General features: G+C 44.2%; 1 protein-coding gene across 1 annotated transcript in view; it reads left to right on the forward strand.

Moving 5' to 3' along the window:
- Window positions 1-13,445, forward strand: part of LOC311235733 (aldehyde dehydrogenase, cytosolic 2-like) — a gene marked incomplete at both ends in the record, with an annotated part of 150,114 nt that extends 136,669 nt beyond the window's left edge. The window contains 3 exon segments of the mRNA XM_084323199.1: window positions 10,921-10,995; window positions 13,110-13,169; window positions 13,415-13,445. Of these exon segments, the coding sequence (XP_084179325.1) occupies window positions 10,921-10,995; window positions 13,110-13,169; window positions 13,415-13,445 (166 nt within the window).
- Window positions 13,446-19,182: the final 5,737 nt, after the last annotated feature.

The following is a 19,182-nucleotide window of genomic DNA, read 5'->3' on the forward strand; positions in this document are numbered from 1 at the left end:
TGTGCATGTGGATGTGTGTGCAATGAGTGTAGATGGTTGGGCATCTTTGGATTTGAACGATTCCGGTTCCGATTCCGATTCTCCATTTCGATTCCTGTTCTAAACTATTCTCGATTCAGATTCTTTGGGGTGCAGGTCAAAACAGGTCACAGCTTATTTCGCAGGAGATTATTATTCTTTTTTTTTATCTTTGATTTTTTTCATACTATTCACACTGTCAGTTGACTTGATACAGTTTAATTTGGTTGCTGTACTGTAACTAGGGTATTAATTAACAAAGTAAAACAATTATTATTATTTTTTCTTTTTTTTTTTTACTAATCGAAATTAAGAATCGAAATGCAAATATGTTCCAGAACCGGAAGTTAGGAACCGGTTCCTATTAGAACCGGTTCTCGGTGCCCAACCCTACTCATTGAGCATCCTGATGGCTTGGGGATAGAAGCTCCTTCTGAGTCTTTCTGTACTGGCCATAAGACTCCGGTAGTGCTTGCCTGACTGCAGCAGTTCAAAGAGGCAATTGTTTGGGTGACTATAGAGTCTTTGAGTATGCTCTTAGCAATGACCCTGCAATGCTTGGTTAAATGTCTTGGAGAGTGGGAAGCCCACCTCCAACTGTGCATTCAGCTGATCGGGCCACTCTCTGCAGTCTGCTGCAGTCGTGTGCGGTGCTATTCCCAAACCAGGAGGTGATGTTACCAGTCAAGAGGCTCTCTATTGTGCATGAATAGAAGTTCTTAAAGGGGAACTATTTTACTATTTCTTTCACTATTTGGGCACTTTTACACAATTCCTGTGAGTCTATGGAACACCTCTGTAATATATATATTTTTTTTATTCATTGTTTTGTATTTCTAATCAAGTCCTCAAAAACAGCATTTTTCTACCTCAAGATCTCGAGCCGTTTTGAGCTGACTGTGTGGAGTGGGTACAGAACTGTGTGCAGCTCATCTTGTATCTCTCCATTATCATGCAGCGGTGTCTCTCTGACATCACAAATCATCACATTTTCAAATGACTCAGTTCAGTGAGGGTGAATATTGTGAGAGGAGAATTGGAAGAATGCGCCAATATGAGAATTTTGAGACATAGATCATATTAATATAAGTTCACATAGCTAGGAAACAATGCTAAACACTCAAAAAGGCCATTTATAAGATAGTTCCCCTTTAAGGATCTTCTGACTCACTTGTAACTTCCTTAGGCGCCTGAGGAAGTAGAGGCACTGCCATACCTTCTTCACTACACTGTCAATGTGTGTGGTCCATGTCAAGTCCTCGGATATGTGGTCCCTAGCCCCTGACCTCCTAAAATCCACGATAATTTCGTTGGTTTTGCTGACGTTCAGGGAGAAGCTGTTCTCCTGGCACCACAGCGCCAGGTTCTCCACCTCTACCAGGTAGGTCCTCTCGTTGTTTGCAGAGATCAGGGACACCACATCTGTATCGTCAAACGTAATGATTGTGTTGCTGTTGTGCTTTGCCACACAGTCATGCGTGTAAAGCGAGTAGAGGAGGGGGCTCAGAACACAGCTCTGGGGGGCACCTGTGTTGAGAGTGATGGATGATGACAGGGCTCTACGCTAACCTTTTTCCCAAGGAGCACATGTGCTCCTAAATGAAAAGATTTAGGAGCACACAAAAAAATTTAGGAGCACACAAAGAAATTTAGGAGCACCCAAAAATATTTAGGAGCACAGTGAAAATATTTCAAGTAACAGAGTTTATATATATATTTTTTAAATAAATGTATATTTGTACTGTGCGTGCATGTGCAAACGGGAACGGGACACACATCTGTGCAATAGCACATACCACCAAAGTCACTGGCCCACTGCGTGCGTGTGTGTGTATCTGCGTGTGCAAAAGTAACAGTCACTTAACTTTAGCTTTTGCCCCTTTTATGCATACAATGCCTATGTTTTGGCTAGTGTTGCTCTTCTAGAAAAATAATCCTTTCAGGGTTGCCTATTGAAATACTGTACACCTCCAGTACAGAAACATTGTTTATGAGTTTGCATGTCAGGTAGACCATTGATTGACAGTCGATTCTGCCAATTACGTTACACCGCTTGCAGGGGCGCCTCAGGGGGTGTGCGAGCAGTGCGGTCGCACAGGGCCTCGCGGGAAGGGGGGCCTCGCACAATTTTTTTTATTTTATTTTTTTTGCGAGACCCCCCTTCCCGCGAGGCCCTTTTTCATCACAGACCTAAAATCTAGTTTAGCTTATATGCTTATATATTTCACATTAGACACGTTTGTAGAATGTGTCTGACTTGTTCCTGGCTCTGCGGCTCTGCAGATACACTATTGGAGGCAGCTCTGAGGCTCTGCAGCAGAATTGGTTTCAATGAGGGGAGGGGTTACAGGTAAGGTAGCGTCTGACTATTTCGCGCGTGCAGCATTGGAGGTTATGCCAGCCAAGATGAAGAGGACATCGTTCGGCAGATGGACTGAAGATGAAAGTTGTTGCATGTTAGACAGTTCAGTCAGGCTAGCCATCCCGGCTAAAGACAGGGACAGCTAGTTAGCTTTAGCTACGTTATAATATTGAGTGCTAACGTGTGGTTCAGTCGGGATATAGCCATGATGATGTCGGCTAGTAGCTAGCTTAGCTAAAGGCTAACTAGCGTTAGCTAACCTAGAGAGAGCACGTGCAGCATTGTTATGCCAAGATGAAGAGGACGGTCGTTCGGCAGATGAACTTCGTCAACTCCACGCGGTTGTCTTCATCCTCTTGGACGTTTGGTGAGTTTTTAATGCACTCTATTCTATTCCCGCCGTGGATATCTCTCTCTCTCTCTCTCTCTCGGGAGCCAAACGGGCCGACTAGCTGTTGTAGTAGCTAACGGTGTGTGGCCTGGTGTCAGCACCTGGTACGAGGGAGGTGAGCTTGGTGTTTCATTATGAGAATATCTCCATGCTCAAGTCGGCTATAGTCCGCGAGGGACTTGTTGCCGGCACCGCTATGGTAAACACCACTCTGTAGTGGGACGTGTATTGCCTTCTTTTTCCCTTCTCTCTTCGTATGAGAAGAGGAAAACACAGCGGCTGTCTGAAGTGTTGGCCTGTATTGCTTTTCTCACGTTGTACAGTTTTTCAGTGGTAGCCGCATAGCTTGCTTCTGCGTTAGCTAATGGTTAGCGATAGCCGGGTTAGGCTAACTGTTAGCCAGTTAGCTGTTTAGCTACGATGTTAGCTGCACGTTTTCGCTCGGCTGGGAACGTTAGCTTGATGCTATCAGTTAGCCTAGAGTTAGCTGTTAGCTTGTGCTACGACCATTGACATTAGCCGTGAGAATAGCAGGCCCTGGCACTCTGACTACGACATCATCTTTGACAGAAGATGTAGTCGGGCCTGCACCATGACAAGGCTCCGGCCATAGCTTCTTTTTGTCCCGCCAGCGAGAGGCCTTTCGTCAACGTGGAGACCTGTGTTGCAGCCTTTCGCCCTGCGTTCCTTGGTGCAGGTAAGATGTCCATTGGACATTACCCCACTCTTCCTTCCTTCCCCTCCCGAATGTTTTGTTAATAACGATGTTTTTTTCCAGGCAAAACATATGTTACTTCACAACATTTGGAGATACGACATGTGCTGTGTGTGAATTGTCTTGGTCGTTTGTGTAGCTTGGGTAGCGTTGGCCAAAGCTGTGTGTGGCCTGGTGTCAGTACCTGGCTACTCTATTTGCAGTTAGCCTATTTAGCTGATCTCGGCCATTGGCTCCTTGCTACTTTGTTTTCTCTGGTATAGACCCTCTTCTCTTTGGATTTAAGTGTTGATCTTTGTCCTTTTGGATCTATGTATGACCTGTGACCCGAACCTGCCTTAGACTATCGGCTGGGATGCTTTAATTTAATTTTGTATTGAATTTTCCTATACCTTTTTGGGCTATAACAATGTGATGTTGAAGCGCAGATTCGGAAATAGAGGGCTGCAGGTTGATGCGGAGTTATTATTTAATAATGGCTATTTTTACCATTATGGTTGTCTCATGTTGGGGCCAGGGCTCAGGTGGTTTTCGACCGATATCTTTATTGAATTTTATTTTATTATTATTTGTGTTTATTGGACTAGTGGGGGTTTACTCAGGGGTTTATCTAGAGGGGGGTGGGAGTGGGAAGCGTCTTATTGATCCATGTCTCTAGTGGGAAGTGATAGGAAGATGACCATCCTCAGTGGATGGGGCATAGGGTGGGGATTGGAGAGTGGGTATAGAGGAACTTATAGTAGGACGGGTGGGTTAGGGTTTAGAGTAGAAGGAGGGGGGGCTGTAGCTGGGGTGGTATTTTTATGTGTTCTATGTACTGTTGTCTTATATATGTGTAAGTGTTCCTCCTCTGAACTCCTGGGATTGACCGTCCGGGCCCGCCGGGATCGGCACCTCTGTACTCAGCCTGGCTGCACGGGTATGTTCTCTACGCACTTATACAAGCTCGACCATGGCTAAATTGAATATTTTAATTTGGAACGCAGGAGGGCTTAACGCCCCACACAAGCGTGCCAGTGTCCTTTGGCTATTGAAGAGGAGAAATATTGACCTTGCTCTCCTTAGTGAGACGCATTTAATGGTAGGTGACGTGTCAAGACTGGCAAATCGGCAATATCACGTTATCTCCGCATCCTCAGCCGATGATAAGACGAAAGGAGTAGTCATAGTTACAAGACGTAACCTTGATATCAAAATCTTGGATGTATGGTCGGACACGGAGGGAAGGATTACTATAGCAAAAGTTGAATTCTTGCATAGGAAGATGGCTATAATAGCATTGTATGCTCCTAACACATTTGATTCAGCGTTCTATAATACAATCACGAAGAATATGTTGGAACTTAATGGATACGCTCTCATTGTGGGTGGCGATTTTAATGCGTGCTGGGATGCGGAGATGGATAGGTCTGGGCCCTCTGAAACGAGCGACCAGAAACGGGCCTCTAAGGCCCTCAGGATGTGGGCCAAAGACACGGGGCTCTCAGACCTCTGGCGCTTATGCAACCCCACCCTCAGAGATTACTCTCACCTGTCAGCCAGACACAAAAGCTTCTCTCGAATTGACTATGCATTCGCGTCCCCTAATATGTTTGATAGTTTCGATGTCTCATTGGTTCCCTTGGCTCTCTCAGACCACAAGGGGATTTTCCTTACGGCAACCTTTGGCAGGCTCTCCGCAAGAGCTCCCAGATGGCGTTTTAATTCGACCTTGCTAAAGAACGATGACTTCTGTTCTGAGTTCAGGAGTAAACTAGCTGAATTTTTGCAGATCAACGTTGGCACGGTAGAAGACCCTAGGGTCCTGTGGAACGCATTGAAAGGATTCATCAGGGGTCATGTCACACTATTTGCCTCCAATTTGCGAAAATCCCGGTCAAAAAAGCTAGAAGGACTGGAATCATTATATGCGGACCTATACGCATCCTTGCAAACTGACTATAATGAACGACTAAACACACAACGTAAGATAGTCAAAAAAGAAATAAACTCCATACTTAAACAACAGTCTGAGTTCTTAATACATAGGACAAGACAAAATTACTATTTTCACGGCTCCAGACCTAGCCATCTATTGGCAATGAAAATACGCTCAAATGATCATTTCTCAGATATCCCCTCGATTAGGACGAGCCAGGGTGCAGTCACTACTGATTCGAAAAAGATCAATGACACTTTTAAAGAGTTTTACTCACAGTTATATAGCTCAGAGGGTAATCTGGATGACTCTAGATTTGAATCGTTCATTGGCGGGCTTGAGATACCCCACATTTCTGAGGAGGAGGCCAAGGAACTGGGGAGACCGATTACTCTCGTAGAATTGAGGGAGACTATTGTTGAAATGCAGAGGGGTAAGGCGCCAGGCTGGGATGGTATTCCACCCGAAGTGTATTTAGCTTTCTGGGACCAACTGGGTCCATTGATGCTCGATATGATCAATTACGCTATCGAACAAGGGGAGTTCTCAAGAGATGTCAATATGGCGTTGATTTCTTTACTTCTCAAAAAGGACAAAGATCCCAATGATTGTGGTAGCTATAGACCCTTGAGTCTTCTCGGGGCCGATTTAAAGGTGTTTGCCAAGGTGCTGGCCCGTCGCCTGCAGAGATTTATGTCTGTATTGGTACACTGCGATCAAACTGGTTTTATCCCGGGGCGTCTGGCTGCAGATAATCTTAGGAGGCTGTTGCATGTAATCGATAACAGTAAAGACAATACAACTCCATCCACAGTTCTGTCTTTGGATGCCATGAAGGCGTTTGACAGACTTGAGTGGTCATACCTGTGGAAGGCATTAGAGGTCATGGGTCTTGGAAAGAGTTTTATTCATATGATTAAAGTCCTGTATGCCTCGCCGTCTGCGATGATACTGACAGGCAAAAACTGTTCCACACTCTTTCCAGTCTCCAGATCTTCTAGACAGGGTTGCCCTCTGAGCCCGGGACTGTTCGCGCTTTCCCTCGAACCTTTGGCTCAATTTATTAGGCAATCGGAGGACATCGTCCCCATAATGGTCAACAATACTCCACACAAAATTGCTCTCTATGCGGATGACCTGCTGATTTTCATGGACGACCCCTCCCGGTCGGCCACAAAATTATTGAGGATAATCGACGACTTTGGTAAATTGTCAGGTTTTAAGATTAACTGGAACAAATCAGCCTGCCTACCTCTTAATGAACTGGCCAAGGCGGTACGACTACCAGCTGATATCCCCATAGTAGAACATTTTAAATACCTGGGCATAGAGATATTCCCCACGCTGAACCAAACTACTAAGTACAACTTCACGGGTACTTATGATAAAATACGCCAGGATCTAGACAGGTGGTCGTCCCTTCCTAACTCCTTACAAGCCCGGGCTTCCATAATCAAAATGAACATCCTGCCTAGGATAAATTTTATTAGCTCAATGCTCCCCCTGCCCCCTCCAATAGACCACTGGCGCAAGGTACAATCGATGGTATCTAAGTTTGTCTGGAATAACAAACGCCCGAGAATCAAAAGGGCTACTACTCAACGTAGGAAACAAGATGGGGGCCTCGCAATCCCTGATTTTAAACTTTATTTCTGGTCCTTTTCACTGAGACCTCTGATGTGCTGGCTAGACCCTGTAGAGGCTGTATCGTGGCGCTCCTTAGAAGCGGCGGCGGTGTCTCCGCTAAGATTGCAGGATGTAGTGTACTCCACTGTCTCTATTGCGAAATGCCGGCTGAGGTATGGACCGATCATAACTCACGTGATCCAAACGTGGCGTAATGTACAGAGGTCGTGTGGGGTTAAATGCCCTTGGCACCTGGACTCTCCAATTTTTAATAACCAGCAATTACTTGTTGGACACAAGCCGGTTAATATTCCTCAATGGCAAAGGAGGGGAGTGCATACTCTGGAGGATATTTATGATAAGAACGGCCTCCGTGCGTTTCAGGACTTAAGAGAATTTTATGATCTTCCCGGCGAGTCCTTCTTTCTTTACCTTCAACTAAGGTCAGCACTGAGGGCGCATGGCGTACCGTGGGCTCAAGCTTTGCAACCACACCCCTTCCTCAGGCTCATAGTGGACAGAACGACATCCAGAGGGTTTGTCTCAGACTTTTATACGCTCTTAATTCAATCCACGTATAAAAATTTATCATTGGATACAATCTGGCGTGTGGATATCCCGGAGTTGGACCCCGAGTTTGACTGGGATGATGTTTGGGCAAATGTGGCATTATCTTCCCGCAACCCCAATCACCAGCAAATTAATTTTAATTACATTCATAGGACCTATCTTACACCTAGGAAGCTATTTGCTATGGGACTGATAACCGACTCTCGGTGCACTTTGTGCTCTCAAAAGGCCACTGGCACTTATATGCATATGTATTGGGATTGCCCACCAGTGGCCCGTTTCTGGAGGTCAATAACGGACAAACTTTCAGATCTGTGTGGCTTAACTATCCCATTCACAGCTGTTACGCTACTCCTGAACGATATAACGACACTACCCGCGTCCGTACAACTGAAAAGGGTTGTCCTAGCGGGCGTCACAGCAGCGAAGAAGCTTATAGCAATGAGATGGAAGGAGCCTGAGAAGCTGACAATGATCAACTGGTCCCTAACTCTATTGGATGTGATTTATCTTGAGATATCCACGGCTCGGGTGATTGGGGTGGGGCAGGCTGGCATTGACCTGTGGTTCGCAGCAGCTGAGAAGGTAAAGACCGCCGTGTGCGGCTGAGCGGGGTTGGGGCGCTTGATCGGGGGGGTCCGGCGGTCTCTGGGGAGGGGGAGGAGGAAATGTCTTGTCTGTCTTGGTTTTTGTCTTGTCCTTCTTAACTTTGGCTGGGGGGATTTTAGGGGGGGTTGGTATTTAGCTATTCTGCGCTATATGTCAATTCACATGCCATCTCCCCAAGGGACTAATATTGGCAGACTGATTGACCTGTCAACCAACTTGGAAGAGGAATTTCTTTCTTCTTACACTTTACCGTCTGCGAGTTTGGCAGTCTTGAACATGTGTAAGGGACCTAGGCTATCTACAGTAAATCTGCGACAACACTCTCATAAACAATCTTTTAAGTCACTCCACTTTGTAAAGGTGGGGAAAGGTTGCCATGTCTTGAAGACCCCTTTTTGTTATTGAAGTAGCCACCTATATTTGATAGGTTGGACGCTGTTTCTTTTTCTTTTTGTCTTATAATTTATTATTCTGTATTATTATTGTTTGTTATTCTCCTGTGAAGTTATGTTTTTTGTTACTGTGGTTATTGTGTTGTCCTGTTTCATGTAATTAATAATAAAAAAAAATTGATCAAAAAAAAAAACAATTTATTTAGGTAACATAAATAATACTAATTTGTGCATTAAAAAAAAAAAAATTATAAAATTTTTTTGAGAGACCCCCACAGGGGGTCTTGACTATGGGGGCTCAGACTCTAGCTATGGGGGCTGAGCCCCCATTGGCCCCCTCATAATTCGAACACTGGCTGTCAATCCCTGTTCCCTGTGGTTAATTGCGGGTCGGCAGGTGTGTGGGCTTGATTGCACCTGCAGTGCAGTTGTGCCTATGGCCATGTTGAGTCTATTTAAGTTTGGATCTCGCAGTGTCAACTTCTAATTAATTTCCTTGTGCTGGCTATACGTTTGGTCAGGCTCATTATATTTAAGTGTAGTGCTGCCCTATTCAGCATTTAGCCTTTTGTAGCCATCTTGTTTTCGGCTACTGGCTTAGTTTACACTTTACTTTATAGAGGCTGAGTCCTTTATGTTAGTGTTTTCTTTTGTTCTTTTGGAACTGTCCGTTGCACATAAACTCCCTTGGTGGAGGTTTATTGTTTTATGTTTTCAATATAAACTCTGGTTTTAGAAGTTGCCTTTGTGGCTTATTTATTCTTTCTACAATACCTCTTTAATGAGTGTCGTCCTGTTTTTTTGGACTTTACTTATTTTCTTAAATACTTTGAGGCTTTCACCTGTAAAGGTTGTTTTGTGTTGTTTATTTTTCCCCTTCTCCTCAAACGTCTGCGTAAGTAGTTTTGTGGTTATTCGTTTGACGTATAACTTTAAGAGTCCCTATTATCTGCTCATGACCCACACACACACCCACAGCCCTCACAGACTGATCTGATTGCAGAAGTGAAGGATAAGATATTCCTTTATTGACAATGAAATATTAACTTCCTTCACCAGTTATTATTAATCATGAGACTCACGCCGCGTCCCTTGGACTTTTTGGACTCCTCCGTTCTGTCCTTGCGGTGAACTGAGAAGTTGTCGGCCGGCATAGCATGGTCTGGGACACCTCTGGTGGTATCCAAGTCTCAGTGAAACAGAGGACATTGCAGTCCTGAATGTCCCTCTGGCCAACTTGATTCTGGCTCTGATGTCATCCAGGTTGTTTTTGATGGACTGGACGTTGGCCGGACAGTGCGGCGCCATCTTGCTACTTGCTATGTGTGTGTGTGTATGTGTATGTGTGTGTGCGCGCAAGAAGCATTTCTACTTAACACTTTCACTGCCCAAGCTTAATTCCTTTTTACCCCCTTGAATGCCCAGCACCACTTCAATGTTAACGTTAATATCGCCTAATCTATGTATAAAATTATGGCTATGTGTCTAATCTGCCCGTCGCTTATCAAAGACTCATTTTCCAGTCAACATTGTCGTAGCAGATTGTTTTTTTATCTAGCATTTTGAAAAGCACTCGTTTTCATGGAAAAATGAAGACATTGCATGATAATCGCCCTTTACTGGAATATTCTAGAACGTTGTCATTTTTCGGCCTATTTATGAATCGTTTTCAAATAAACGCTAGATTATCGATAGTATATGTGTACGCATGCACGCTCTGGCCGCGAGCTGAAAATCGATTCTCATATTTCCTGACCGCTCGCACAGTCAATCAGCCATATCACATAATCACATAAAAGCTTATATCTCCGTGAAAACGAGTCTGATTATCCTAAGACTGGTAACATAGATTCCTTACCTGAGATCAGATGGTATCCAAATGGATTATTCCAATTCCTAATCGCCATTCGAAAAAATCTATCCTTTTATTGATTCACTGTGTATACTGTAAAAACACATAATTCCCGCTGCTCTGAGGCTCACAAGTGGAGCTGATCGACCCCGGCTGCATGAGTGAGAAGTTAAATGTGGAGTCAGGGATTTTTTTTCTCGTTCATTTTCATTGAGTTCAATCCAAAAGGGTGAATTACCATCTGGGAGACGATAGGGGGCGCTTTTTTCACATCTGAGCGCCTGGAGTGGCTGAATTTCCAACGGTAGACTCGGTTGATGAAATATGATTTAAAAAAAAACGAGAAAATACGAGAATTCTCGTGAGTGGGCATTCAATCCGCGGGGGGTAAACCCGAGAAAACTTGGGTTGGGCAATCAAAGTGTTAAAGAAAGGCACTAGTGTTTACTCTTGCCATTGTGTTCCAGGGTGAACTGCTACAACGCTATGAGCGCCCAGTGTCCCTTCGGAGGCTTCAAGATGTCTGGGAACGGAAAGGAACTGTGAGTGATGATCCTCTCTTAGTTCTAGTGTGTCTGCTACTAACTGCTAACTGTGAGTGATGATCCTCTCTTAGTTCTAGTGTGTCTGCTACTAACTGCTAACTGTGAGTGATGATCCTCTCTTAGTTCTAGTGTGTCTGCTACTAACTGCTAACTGTGAGTGATGATCCTCTCTTAGTTCTAGTGTGTCTGCTACTAACTGCTAACTGTGAGTGATGATCCTCTCTTAGTTCTAGTGTGTCTGCTACTAACTGCTAACTGTGAGTGATGATCCTCTCTTAGTTTTAGTGTGTCTGCTACTAACTGCTAACTGTGAGTGATGATCCTCTCTTAGTTCTAGTGTGTCTGCTACTAACTGCTAACTGTGAGTGATGATCCTCTCTTAGTTTTAGTGTGTCTGCTACTAACTGCTAACTGAGTGATGATCCTCTCTTAGTTCTAGTGTGTTTGCTACTAACTGCTAACTGTGAGTGATAATCCTCTCTTAGTTCTAGTGTGTCTGCTACTAACTGCTAACTGTGAGTGATGATCCTCTCTTAGTTCTAGTGTGTCTGCTACTAACTGCTAACTGTGAGTGATGATCCTCTCTTAGTTCTAGTGTGTCTGCTACTAACTGCTAACTGTGAGTGATGATCCTCTCTTAGTTCTAGTGTGTCTGCTACTAACTGCTAACTGTGAGTGATGATCCTCTCTTAGTTCTAGTGTGTCTGCTACTAACTGCTAACTGTGAGTGATGATCCTCTCTTAGTTTTAGTGTGTCTGCTACTAACTGCTAACTGTGAGCGATGATCTTAGTTCTAGTGTGTTTGCTACTAACTGCTAACTGTGAGCGATGATCTTAGTTCTAGTGTGTTTGCTACTAACTGCTAACTGTGAGTGATGATCTTAGTTTTAGTATGTCTGCTACTAACTGCTAACTGTGAGTGATGATCTTAGTTTTAGTATGTCTGCTACTAACTGCTAACTGAGTGATGATCCTCTCTTAGTTCTAGTGTGTCACTGTCTGCTACTAACTGCTAACTGTGAGTGATGATCTTAGTTTTAGTATGTCTGCTACTAACTGCTAACTGTGAGTGATGATCTTAGTTTTAGTATGTCTGCTACTAACTGCTAACTGAGTGATGATCCTCTCTTAGTTCTAGTGTGTCACTGTCTGCTACTAACTGCTAACTGTGAACGATGATCCTCTCTTATTTCTAGTGTGTCTGTTAACTAGTGTCCTCTTACCTGTCTCTCATTCTCATGTTCTCTATGGCTGATTTAGCAGCAGCTGACCGTCATGCGTTTGCATCGTAGAGCTATTATACTATCCATCAGGAGAACTTGTTTAATTGTGCAAAGATGACTTTCTGTATGAACTTGAAAGGTCTATAGTCGAGAAATGTGCGTTGTTGTTCTTCACTCCTGTGTTTACTATCACCAATGTAAACAAACCTTTCACAGCCACATGATACAGGCAATACAATTAATCAGCCCTGATGTAGGAAACATCACCCTGCTGCTTTACCTCCGCTATGATATGCCATGTTCCACGTGTATTATATACGTCACACCAAAACTCAGACAACAATTGGAGGTTTGGTATCACGCCAACTAGTCTGGGTTACCCATAGTCATCGGTTTAGCTGTTGGTCGCAAATCTCTTGAGTAGCATGTGTCGCTAGCGACTCATATCAGACAGAGCACTTTTTAGCAGCTCAGGGGCGGCAAAAAAAAGTGAAGGCAGCATAATGTGGGTAATGCCATTCGAGGTGAGGATTTTGAGAGATGCAGAGAAAGGCGCCTTGCTAGAAGCACCTACATAACCTGCACATGTGTCCTGCAAAACGTCTGACTGTCCACAACTCACCTATCGCAAACCCTGCCCTCTTTTCATGATCGTCCAATCGCAACAGTTGCTTTTCGGGAAGCAGGAGGATCAGTTGTGATTGGAGGATCAAGAAAAGAGGGCAGAGCTTGAGGTCAGTTGCCACCTATAACCCAGTCCTGCACACTGTGGAAAAAAACATGTCTCGATTGTTTTGTTTGTTTTGTTCTTTATGGCTACCTATTTTGTTCATGTGTGGATCACTGATTTGGTTTTTAATGACCTATGACATTGGTATTTGTTCCAGGCGGGAGTACGCTCTTCAGGAGTACACCGAGATCAAGGCTGTCACCATCAAAATCGAGTGGTCAAGCAGCCCACGCCCTCATGAATACTCCATGGACATAAGAAACGTTCATTATCGCCTGATAAATCCAACTAGATGTTCCATGTGCATTTACCCCTTTCATTTTCCCTCGAAAACATTTAAAAAAACATAATTTGAATATTTCATGATATTTCAGTGACAACAAAGTATGTCTTCCATTTATATATATTCTTATAGTGTACTAAGACTATTAAATGAACAATTTAATATATGTGTTCATATAGCTGGCTGCTGTGTAACTGTCGGTGTAGCTAATGTGTGTATCTTTGTACATGTCTTTCAAAAGTTGTGAATTTACATACTGTAGCACCTTGATGCCTGTAACACACAGTAGATATTACACGTCCTTTAAATTTTATTAGTTGTGATACAAAAAATAAAACAGCATAGAAAGACATTTTACAAACTATTTACAATGCATGGGATTTCCAAATGAAATCAGTAAAACTATTGATCAAAAACCAATAAAGCAACTCTAATCTCCTTATCAATGCAGTAAACACCTGAGGGACATTCGTGTGATTGATTTGTTGAAGTACTATCATATCTGTTATAACATATCTGTGTAATCATTGAAAGTGTTTAAAATTCTCAATAAAAAAGATTATCACTCCATTTGAATACAGATAAACAACCTCCATTATCTACATAGACACATCAGCCATACAGTTATCATCGGCTAGAGTGGTCACTTGACCATGATAAATGTTAAAGGTGCACTATGCAGTCTGGGGGAGAGAGTTCTGTTATGTTAAAGGTGCACTATGCAGTCTGGGGGAGATAGTTCTGTTATGTTAAAGGTGCACTATGCAGTCTGGGGGAGAGAGTTCTGTTATGTTAAAGGTGCACTATGCAGTCTGGGGGAGAGAGTTCTGTTATGTTAAAGGTGCACTATGCAGTTTGGGGGAGAGCGTTCTGTTATGTTAAAGGTGCACTATGCAGTGGGGGAGAGAGTTCTGTTATGTTAAAGGTGCACTATGCAGTCTGGGGGAGAGCGTTCTGTTATGTTAAAGGTGCACTATGCAGTCTGGGGGAGAGAGTTCTGTTATGTTAAAGGTGCACTATGCAGTGGGGGAGAGAGTTCTGTTATGTTAAAGGTGCACTATGCAGTGGGGGAGAGAGTTCTGTTATGTTAAAGGTGCACTATGCAGTGGGGGAGAGAGTTCTGTTATGTTAAAGGTGCACTATGCAGTGGGGGAGAGAGTTCTGTTATGTTAAAGGTGCACTATGCAGTCTGGGGGAGAGCGTTCTGTTATGTTAAAGGTGCACTATGCAGTCTGGGGGAGAGAGTTCTGTTATGTTAAAGGTGCACTATGCAGTGGGGGAGAGAGTTCTGTTATGTTAAAGGTGCACTATGCAGTGGGGGAGAGAGTTCTGTTATGTTAAAGGTGCACTATGCAGTGGGGGAGAGAGTTCTGTTATGTTAAAGGTGCACTATGCAGTGGGGGAGAGAGTTCTGTTATGTTAAAGGTGCACTATGCAGTGGGGGAGAGCGTTCTGTTATGTTAAAGGTGCACTATGCAGTGGGGGAGAGAGTTCTGTTATGTTAAAGGTGCACTATGCAGTCTGGGGGAGAGAGTTCTGTTATGTTAAAGGTGCACTATGCAGTCTGGGGGAGAGAGTTCTGTTATGTTAAAGGTGCACTATGCAGTGGGGGAGAGAGTTCTGTTATGTTAAAGGTGCACTATGCAGTGGGGGAGAGAGTTCTGTTATGTTAAAGGTGCACTATGCAGTCTGGGGGAGAGAGTTCTGTTATGTTAAAGGTGCACTATGCAGTTTGGGGGAGAGAGTTCTGTTATGTTAAAGGTGCACTATGCAGTCTGGGGGAGAGCGTTCTGTTATGTTAAAGGTGCACTATGCAGTGGGGGAGAGAGTTCTGTTATGTTAAAGGTGCACTATGCAGTCTGGGGGAGAGAGTTCTGTTATGTTAAAGGTGCACTATGCAGTGGGGGAGAGCGTTCTGTTATGTTAAAGGTGCACTATGCAGTCTGGGGGAGAGAGTTCTGTTATGTTAAAGGTGCACTATGCAGTCTGGGGGAGAGAGTTCTGTTATGTTAAAGGTGCACTATGCAGTCTGGGGGAGAGAGTTCTGTTATGTTAAAGGTGCACTATGCAGTCTGGGGGAGAGAGTTCTGTTATGTTAAAGGTGCACTATGCAGTCTGGGGGAGAGCGTTCTGTTATGTTAAAGGTGCACTATGCAGTCTGGGGGAGAGAGTTCTGTTATGTTAAAGGTACACTATGCAGTCTGGGGGAGAGAGTTCTGTTATGTTAAAGGTGCACTATGCAGTCTGGGGGAGAGAGTTCTGTTATGTTAAAGGTGCACTATGCAGTCTGGGGGAGAGAGTTCTGTTATGTTAAAGGTGCACTATGCAGTGGGGGAGATAGTTCTGTTATGTTAAAGGTGCACTATGCAGTCTGGGGGAGAGAGTTCTGTTATGTTAAAGGTGCACTATGCAGTGGGGGAGAGAGTTCTGTTATGTTAAAGGTGCACTATGCAGTCTGGGGGAGAGAGTTCTGTTATGTTAAAGGTGCACTATGCAGTCTGGGGGAGAGAGTTCTGTTATGTTAAAGGTGCACTATGCAGTCTGGGGGAGAGAGTTCTGTTATGTTAAAGGTGCACTATGCAGTCTGGGGGAGAGCGTTCTGTTATGTTAAAGGTGCACTATGCAGTGGGGGAGAGCGTTCTGTTATGTTAAAGGTACACTATGCAGTCTGGGGGAGAGCGTTCTGTTATGTTAAAGGTGCACTATGCAGTTTGGGGGAGAGAGTTCTGTTATGTTAAAGGTGCACTATGCAGTGGGGGAGAGAGTTCTGTTATGTTAAAGGTGCACTATGCAGTCTGGGGGAGAGAGTTCTGTTATGTTAAAGGTACACTATGCAGTCTGGGGGAGAGAGTTCTGTTATGTTAAAGGTGCACTATGCAGTGGGGGAGAGAGTTCTGTTATGTTAAAGGTGCACTATGCAGTTTGGGGGAGAGAGTTCTGTTATGTTAAAGGTGCACTATGCAGTGGGGGAGAGAGTTCTGTTATGTTAAAGGTGCACTATGCAGTCTGGGGGAGAGAGTTCTGTTATGTTAAAGGTACACTATGCAGTCTGGGGGAGAGAGTTCTGTTATGTTAAAGGTGCACTATGCAGTCTGGGGGAGAGAGTTCTGTTATGTTAAAGGTGCACTATGCAGTCTGGGGGAGAGAGTTCTGTTATGTTAAAGGTGCACTATGCAGTCTGGGGGAGAGAGTTCTGTTATGTTAAAGGTGCACTATGCAGTCTGGGGGAGATAGTTCTGTTATGTTAAAGGTACACTATGCAGTCTGGGGGAGAGAGTTCTGTTATGTTAAAGGTGCACTATGCAGTGGGGGAGATAGTTCTGTTAAGTTAAAGGTGCACTATGCAGTCTGGGGGAGAGAGTTCTGTTATGTTAAAGGTGCACTATGCAGTGGGGGAGAGAGTTCTGTTATGTTAAAGGTGCACTATGCAGTGGGGGAGAGAGTTCTGTTATGTTAAAGGTGCACTATGCAGTGGGGGAGAGAGTTCTGTTATGTTAAAGGTGCACTATGCAGTCTGGGGGAGAGAGTTCTGTTATGTTAAAGGTGCACTATGCAGTCTGGGGGAGAGAGTTCTGTTATGTTAAAGGTGCACTATGCAGTCTGGGGGAGAGAGTTCTGTTATGTTAAAGGTGCACTATGCAGTCTGGGGGAGAGAGTTCTGTTATGTTAAAGGTGCACTATGCAGTCTGGGGGAGAGAGTTCTGTTATGTTAAAGGTGCACTATGCAGTCTGGGGGAGAGAGTTCTGTTATGTTAAAGGTGCACTATGCAGTGGGGGAGAGAGTTCTGTTATGTTAAAGGTACACTATGCAGTCTGGGGGAGAGAGTTCTGTTATGTTAAAGGTGCACTATGCAGTCTGGGGGAGAGCGTTCTGTTATGTTAAAGGTGCACTATGCAGTCTGGGGGAGAGCGTTCTGTTATGTTAAAGGTGCACTATGCAGTCTGGGGGAGAGAGTTCTGTTATGTTAAAGGTGCACTATGCAGTTTGGGGGAGAGAGTTCTGTTATGTTAAAGGTGCACTATGCAGTCTGGGGGAGAGAGTTCTGTTATGTTAAAGGTGCACTATGCAGTCTGGGGGAGAGAGTTCTGTTATGTTAAAGGTGCACTATGCAGTCTGGGGGAGAGAGTTCTGTTATGTTAAAGGTGCACTATGCAGTGGGGGAGAGAGTTCTGTTATGTTAAAGGTGCACTATGCAGTTTGGGGGAGAGCGTTCTGTTATGTTAAAGGTGCACTATGCAGTCTGGGGGAGAGAGTTCTGTTATGTTAAAGGTGCACTATGCAGTCTGGGGGAGAGAGTTCTGTTATGTTAAAGGTGCACTATGCAGTGGGGGAGAGAGTTCTGTTATGTTAAAGGTGCACTATGCAGTCTGGGGGAGAGAGTTCTGTTATGTTAAAGGTGCACTATGCAGTGGGGGAGAGAGTTCTGTTATGTTAAAGGTGCACTATGCAGTCTGGGGGAGAGAGTTCTGTTATGTTAAAGGTGCACTATGCAGTCTGGGGGAGAGAGTTCTGTTATGTTAAAGGTGCACTATGCAGTCTGGGGGAGAGCGTTCTGTTATGTTAAAGGTGCACTATGCAGTGGGGGAGAGAGTTCTGTTATGTTAAAGGTGCACTATGCAGTGGGGGAGAGAGTTCTGTTATGTTAAAGGTGCACTATGCAGTCTGGGGGAGAGAGTTCTGTTATGTTAAAGGTGCACTATGCAGTCTGGGGGAGAGAGTTCTGTTATGTTAAAGGTGCACTATGCAGTGGGGGAGAGAGTTCTGTTATGTTAAAGGTGCACTATGCAGTGGGGGAGAGCGTTCTGTTATGTTAAAGGTGCACTATGCAGTTTGGGGGAGAGAGTTCTGTTATGTTAAAGGTGCACTATGCAGTGGGGGAGAGAGTTCTGTTATGTTAAAGGTGCACTATGCAGTGGGGGAGAGAGTTCTGTTATGTTAAAGGTGCACTATGCAGTCTGGGGGAGAGAGTTCTGTTATGTTAAAGGTGCACTATGCAGTCTGGGGGAGAGAGTTCTGTTATGTTAAAGGTGCACTATGCAGTCTGGGGGAGAGAGTTCTGTTATGTTAAAGGTGCACTATGCAGTCTGGGGGAGAGAGTTCTGTTATGTTAAAGGTGCACTATGCAGTGGGGGAGAGAGTTCTGTTATGTTAAAGGTGCACTATGCAGTGGGGGAGAGAGTTATGTTATGTTAAAGGTGCACTATGCAGTGGGGGAGAGCGTTCTGTTATGTTAAAGGTGCACTATGCAGTGGGGGAGAGAGTTCTGTTATGTTAAAGGTGCACTATGCAGTGGGGGAGAGCGTTCTGTTATGTTAAAGGTGCACTATGCAGTGGGGGAGAGAGTTCTGTTATGTTAAAGGTGCACTATGCAGTCTGGGGGAGAGAGTTCTGTTATGTTAAAGGTGCACTATGCAGTGGGGGAGAGAGTTCTGTTATGTTAAAGGTGCACTATGCAGTCTGGGGGAGATAGTTCTGTTATGTTAAAGGTGCACTATGCAGTGGGGGAGAGAGTTCTGTTATGTTAAAGGTGCACTATGCAGTCTGGGGGAGAGAGTTCTGTTATGTTAAAGGTGCACTATGCAGTCTGGGGGAGAGAGTTCTGTTATGTTAAAGGTACACTATGCAGTTTGGGGGGGGAGAGTTTTTTATGTTAACACTTTCAGCGCCAGCCGTTTTAGCCATCCTTGTACTCATTGCGCCACCGCTGTAAAATATAGGGATTTTCACTGTGCGTCGCAGTGTTTGCAGGGATATATCTATATTCTATATTATAGCTATGGAGACAATACTATGGCTCATTTGACAGTAACTATCCCTCGTTCAAAATGTGAAAAATTATGAATTTATTCATGTATATGTTCGCGTGTTATACCGTGGTGAATATTGTATAGTTTCAGAGTGATCCTGGCTAATTCCTGGTAATTGTGTTATGGAGCAATATGTGAA

Source organism: Notolepis coatsorum (assembly GCF_963971535.1).
Source record: "Notolepis coatsorum genome assembly, chromosome: 10".
NCBI lineage: Eukaryota > Metazoa > Chordata > Actinopteri > Aulopiformes > Paralepididae > Notolepis > Notolepis coatsorum.